The sequence below is a fragment of the Sphaeroforma arctica genome (assembly GCF_001186125.1).
Source record: "Sphaeroforma arctica JP610 unplaced genomic scaffold supercont1.656, whole genome shotgun sequence".
In the NCBI taxonomy this organism is placed as follows: Eukaryota; class Ichthyosporea; order Ichthyophonida; genus Sphaeroforma; species Sphaeroforma arctica.
In genome coordinates, this window is record NW_014039902.1 from 2,697 (window position 1) to 9,241 (window position 6,545).

The 6,545-nt window shown below is 44.4% G+C and overlaps 1 protein-coding gene across 1 annotated transcript in view; it reads right to left on the reverse strand.

Annotated features, from left to right (window-relative positions):
* The window catches only part of SARC_07867 (hypothetical protein), a gene marked incomplete at its 5' end in the record, with an annotated part of 8,422 nt that extends 2,254 nt beyond the window's left edge, over nt 1-6,168 (reverse strand). Inside the window, 11 exons of the mRNA XM_014298167.1 lie at nt 170-297; nt 856-946; nt 1,364-1,530; nt 2,206-2,277; nt 2,781-2,939; nt 3,289-3,482; nt 4,026-4,094; nt 4,703-4,877; nt 5,326-5,422; nt 5,697-5,818; nt 6,079-6,168. Of these exons, the coding sequence (XP_014153642.1) occupies nt 170-297; nt 856-946; nt 1,364-1,530; nt 2,206-2,277; nt 2,781-2,939; nt 3,289-3,482; nt 4,026-4,094; nt 4,703-4,877; nt 5,326-5,422; nt 5,697-5,818; nt 6,079-6,168 (1,364 nt within the window). The remainder of the gene's footprint in view (nt 1-169; nt 298-855; nt 947-1,363; nt 1,531-2,205; nt 2,278-2,780; nt 2,940-3,288; nt 3,483-4,025; nt 4,095-4,702; nt 4,878-5,325; nt 5,423-5,696; nt 5,819-6,078) is intronic.
* Nucleotides 6,169-6,545: the final 377 nt, after the last annotated feature.

Genomic DNA, 6,545 nt, shown 5'->3' on the forward strand with positions numbered 1-6,545 from the left:
TACGTACGTACGTACGTACTACACACACACACACACACACACACACACACACACACACACACACACACACACACACACACACACACACACACACACACACACACACACACACACACACACACACACACACACACACACACAAAAAAAATATGTAACACAAGCTACCTACTTCATACAAATCTTCTGTTCCTCCTCTTCCACTTTGTGGCAGTTCTCTAGCACGATCCGAAAGACTTCCAGCGATTTGAGCCGACAGCTGATTGTATTCACTATCGCTTGTAACAAGTTCTTTCGAGGCTGTGCGGCGTGAAAAGAAGGTGGATAAGAATACACGTCATTGTGGTATTGAATTTGTGTATTGAAATTAAAGACTTGGAAAATTCTGAATTGTGCCGTGGAAAAATATACAACGAGCATTACCTGTGAAAAGTGTGTCGAGATCTAAAATTGATTTTTGGAAACAGCTTGCAGCAGTGTTGTATCATAGCATGTTTGTTTCACAAGGGAATACCCTAAACAATCTAGACCACTTGATCACATATGTACATATCTGCAATGCGGTAAGCCTACTTTTACCGAATGAAGAAGGTTACGCTACAATGGGAGTCCAAATTAAATAAATAAAAATCGAACTGAAAAACGGAAGCAAGTAGCTTGCGCATCCCAAAATATACAATGCGAAACACCAAATTTACCGCGGATGGGTAAGACAAAGACACCAAGTCCTAAATATACCCAAATCAGATGATGGCGCATGAACCGGAACATGGACAACAATCGCGGTACAGGCATACGCAATAGACACGTTCCTACAGAAACATTGCACGCTTTTTATCGCAGAGTGCAACGACATACTTGGTAAGTGTAAGTGGAGACTGATTTGAGATTAGGCAGAGTGGGAAAGTGGTCCCAGAATCGCCTGGAGCCACAGTGGATTGTGCCGAACCTACGGTGTGCATTGGTGTCGGATGTGCATACGGTTTAGTGCATGAAGTAGGAAGACTTCGACAGGCTACTTAATATAAGTACAAGCCGACTGTTTATTCGAAGGCAAATAGGAGCAACGCACAAGAAACTATAAAGAACATTCGCAAAGTCACAAGGACCCGCACTCGTACAGTCTCGTCACAGTTGCAAGCACAGCCGAGCCGGAAAGGGGGCCCAGATGCGGTCGAAAGACAGTTCCCGTCGCACAATCGCCTACTCCCGAAACTCCCATGTGCATTGATAAGTAACTTTGGTCACGTTTAAATACTCCCATGAAGAGCTGACTTCCCTTCGCCATCACAAGTAGAGCCATTCTTACCGTACAATCACACGTAGAGTATACTGTACTACACCACCCCATGCAATTAGCACTTACCGTTCCAGCTTCGGCAGATTTGACAGTGCCGTGAGCAGGGCGTTCTCCAGAGTGGCGTTGTTCTCCATGAAGATGTCGCACTGCAACCGTTTGAGGTTTTTAAGTTGCTGCAAGGCACCCAGAATTTCCACTGCGGGATCGAACTCCTCCGTGTCGAACTCAACATCCTGCCAACGGGCCGGGGGTAGTTGTTTCCGGGGTGTTTATTGCGATTGTAAGTAGCAGATTGTGGATAATGTATCGCGTGCGGTGGCGTGGTTGAACGGGCGTGTGGATTGCGCCGCGGACAATGGGTGAATGGTAACAGATGGCCCAGATACGCTGCGACTGCAGAGATGCCTTATAAAGAAAGATATTCTCCAAGAACAATCGAGGCACAGCGATTAACTGAATCGAACGTTGATAGAGGCACGCGAAGAGTTCCACTACCTAACGAAGTTTATATTGAAATTATAGCGTGCTGCACCCTTTTAACGAAGTTTATAATGAAATTCTCACGTGCTGCGCCCTGTAATGGTGTAGGCTCTATGCCATATCTATTTGGCATCAGTCAGTGGCCTACACGCAAAAACTGATGACAAGGTTGCTATAACTCACATCTGATGGAAGTGACAGGACAGGTCCCGCTACTCCAGTACGTTCATACATCAACAGATAACTAACTTCACATACAACCGAGTATGGCTAAATTTAATTGCAGTTTGGAACGAATCAATGGGCTTTTAGCACGCAGGTGTAGAAACACGTTTACGTCCTGGATCCATACATGAATTAAACCCAAACGAATTAAACCCAATGAACCTGATCTAGACAATACCGTGCCACGTCATCACATAACATACCTCGAGATTGGTCAAGTTTTTACACATGAGCTCGAAGCAGTTGTCCTCTGTATCCAGATTTAGGGGAGCTTCCTATTTATGACAGACCATAGGAAGAGAGTGCATCAATACGAAATCGAAAGTGAATTGGTATATATAAGCCCTGCTCGACACCACATACATGTGGCACCAAGTAGTTCGACGATTTAAAACGAAATGAGTAGGGTTGATCAATAGCGTCACGACATGAACACAAATCCCCAGAGCGTCTCGTGCAAAGTGCAAGGCTTCGTGAGTTTGATTTTTCTGCTCAAAAGGCCCAAGCAGCTGTGTTTACAGTTTCATAGCAATGAAGACAAACGCATGTATAACTCGACACACATACGGGTTCTATACTTCACAATACATGGGGATATACAGTTATATACCAATTAAAGTTCACTATTTGCATATATACGTATAAGTGCTCGGCGAAAGCCCCAATTATATGAGCCTACGATATTATACGACAAGACGCACGACCAATTGCTCCAAATAACCATATAAGGGCACATCGGGTATATGAATGCTCGTAAAGCATGGAAATACTGACATACCACATAGAGGCGTTTCAGGCTAACGCATGTTCGTAACGCGTGGAAGAAAGCACTGGTGGATTGAGAATCTTGGCGCCCATCTCGCCATGCGAAGGACTCCAACATAGGCAGCCGTTCTAGGTACTCGAATTCCGCCACAACATCTGCGTCTCCATTCAACTGTGGGAGTAGTGGTATTCAGAGAAAGTGAGTGGATGTACCGAACTTCAATCCGTGACTAGTCAGCAAGTGTGGGGGCAAAGCAGTAGGCGTGTGAGGAATTGAGAGAGTGGGTGAGTAAATGAGTTAGTGCGTGAGCGGTAGGGTGAAGTGGACGAGTTTTGACGAGTACAGCGACTCTTGAACACTCTTCTACAACGTGGTGAGAAATGATGTGTACTGTACAGGTTGTAAAATGCCATCGCAATAGGTCACCACAATTCCAAATACAGAAGGCCACAGACGCTCGGTACTTTAGACCCATGACCCAGTCGCAGATCATTGTAGCAACACCTGCAACTACACTTACATGAGGGCAGCCCTCGATATCCAGACTGCGGAGGGTGCCTGCACTGGCCAGCGCACTCAGAAACCGCGGTGTGATATTGGGACAGTTAGATAGGTTTAACACTTGCAGGCCCTGCAATTCGCCCAGGGGTTTGAAAAACGATTCCTCGTTGTCACTATTGCGCAGATGGACGTTCACGAGATGGTGGGTTGCGCCTGTAAAGATGAAAAGCCGTTGTGTTTGGTTAGGGGAGAGTGAAGAGGCGCTATATGTGGACAGGGTTAGCTCGTCCGATAAGAAGTTCAGCAGCACACTTTGGTGATCGGATAGCGACAATCTTAGACGCCACATTCAGAGATGCGGACAACCCTTGATCCCACTCAAGTATTCATCTACCTCACTGATACTACTAGTGCATATGAGCAGGTGCATGATTGATCACACTTTAGTGTTCATCTACCTCACTCACATGCTTGATCACTATTTAGTATCCATCTACCTTACTTATACTACTATTACTACTTCAATACACCACGTGCATACAAACAGGTACATGGAGACAATTGAGCTCGGATGAATAGCTCCACACCTGCACATATACAAATAGAATGCACAACACCTACACGTAGTGCTAATTTCTACAGATCACCCAGGTCAGTGTCAAACAGGTTTACGATTGAGAGCTGCAACACATCATCGCCAGACGGATCACCAAGTGCCACATGATACTAATCTAGACTACACTGCCCCACATTTACCTGTCATTGCCGTGATATGGGCATTAAAGGTGAAGCCCAAGGACTTCCAGAATGCCGCCAGCACCTTTTCTGTTGCGGTGAAGAGGTCACATGAAGTATCAAGATGAGTGTACAATTACACCTTATGCATAAACATTCACCATGTTGTAGTTTTGAATTTTAAGGTAAGAGCGAGATGCATCGGGGAACGCATGGAACCGTACACAGCCCATTTGACTACGACCACCCGAAGCCTAGTAGCGTCTAGTTATTTATATTGCGTACGAACGAATCCTCACAAAATGCTGTGCAAAAGACATCGTATCACCACATTACATAGGTTAGTGTGCTGCGCATTGGCCCAATAAGTGACTGAGAGTTTGAAGAAGTAAAGCATCAAACTTTAAAGAGAGTATGAAGGCCATAAGACAATCCTGAAACAAAAAATCCAAAAGCACTTAAAAACATATACACATGACCAGCACTCGTACATGATTTTGAATATGCGAATACTTCGCACATACCACACACGAATATTTTTCAGTGACATGTTGTTAGTATCTCGTATATAAATATTCCATTCGATAAGTACCCCTGCAGACAAATCGCAGAAGAACATGTCATAGTACAGCATCAGTGCACAAACAACCCAAGAAACAAGGCAGAACCGATCTTCATCAGTTCTATGCATCACTCACTCATGTGCTCAGTCCTGCAGAAGGCTATCAGTTGGTCTTCGTTGCCATTGACAGCCACACGGATGCCTTTGGTTGCGACCTGAGGTGGGTCGATATTGAGTAGATTGGGTTTTTTTGCCGGCGGCAACCCAGAAGTTACCGCAAGCACGGCCTTTGAATTGCTCTCCTCGCCCACCTGCACATGATCGTACGACAGATATTTGAGCCGGTGATCAGGGCTCAAGGGGGATAAGATGTCATCGTGGACAGCATCTATCATCTTAACGATAAGATGTCATCGTGGAAAGCATCTATCATCTTAACGATAAGATGTCATCGTGGAAAGCATCTATCATCTTAACGATAAGATGTCATCGTGGAAAGCATCTATCATCTTAACAGAACAAGCCATGTGGTGCTGATCAGAACACAGCAATATAAAGCTATTGATGTAGCTACAGCAGTTGCCCATCGCGTAATGTCCGTCGTTTTGTTTCCTATGATCATCTCAGTCGAGTTTGCGTATCTCTCTCAGTCGAGTTTGCGTATCTCTCTCAGTCGAGTTTGCGTATCTCCTTATAGATCTCGATAAAGGACTTGTGAATTCCAGTTCGTAAATATACGGAGCTTGCGCTGATCCATACCTTGCCTTTCTTCTCGTCTGTGTCGCTACCAGTAGTGTACGTTACCAGAACTTCCGGTTTCTCTAGCAACACAATTCGGCGCCATTTCTTACAAACCCTGCGTGGTGAGGAATCAAGCAAGTTCAAGGAATGACCAAATTAATGCAGTGCACTAACATTCAGTCGCATTTCAAGTCAGATAACTTGGTCAATTAATTCCTGAACACGACTGATCGATACAGCCGCTTGATCAATATACAAGTGTGACTTGTACACCACTAGTGAGAACTTTTACATGCCATGGAGACCCGCCAAAGTATGCCAACTCTGTCGTTGCACCCTTCTATCACTACACACGACTGCTTGGTGCACCGTCTCATCACTACACTCACCTGGTCAATTCTAGTATCCGGTGCTCGTACGGCAAGAATGAAAAGATGCGTTCTAGCACATCGGTCGGTAGTGAGTTGGCGAGATTGTTGTGCAGTTTCCAGTGCTTCAATTCCAACTCCACCTGCCATGTTTAGACCAACAGCGACAATTCAGCGATACGTATCGATTAAAACATCAGGATGACGCCTGATGCTCTCGCCATTCATGATCGTGCATTCAATCGCCTCGCCTTTATGTTTGTTACAAAGTACTTTATAGGAAATGAAGTATCCATACAATGGGTATGTCGAACGTACAAGTTGAATATATAGAATTGATGAGGACGTTGATCTTAATGAACACATTCTTCTTCCCGTATCGCCCTCCCAAAACTAAGCATACCTGCTCACTAGAAACGACCGGTGGGATCAATAGCTTGCCAGTCCTCAGATAATCTAGAACTACGCCGAAGACATATGGGTTGCGATCCATGAAAACAACATTGGAAGGTTTACCCGATTTCTCAGCATTTTGTTCAAGCTTTTGCCTCTTGTCGTTGATCTGCACAGAGGGATCCACATTATGAGTGTGGACAACGTGTCAGAACTACTATAATGTGCTAAAAATAATATAGACGCCATTGTGTACGTATTTCTGATCATAACTGACAGTAATAGACCAAACAATATGCCTTTATATATCATTCATAAACATTGCACATACACATATATATATACATACATACATACATACACACACACATACATTATTATATAAATGCACACACACATATATATATATATATATGCGTGTGTGTGTGTGTGTGCGTGTGTGTGTGTGTGTGTGTGTGTGTGTGTGTGTTGTAGTGT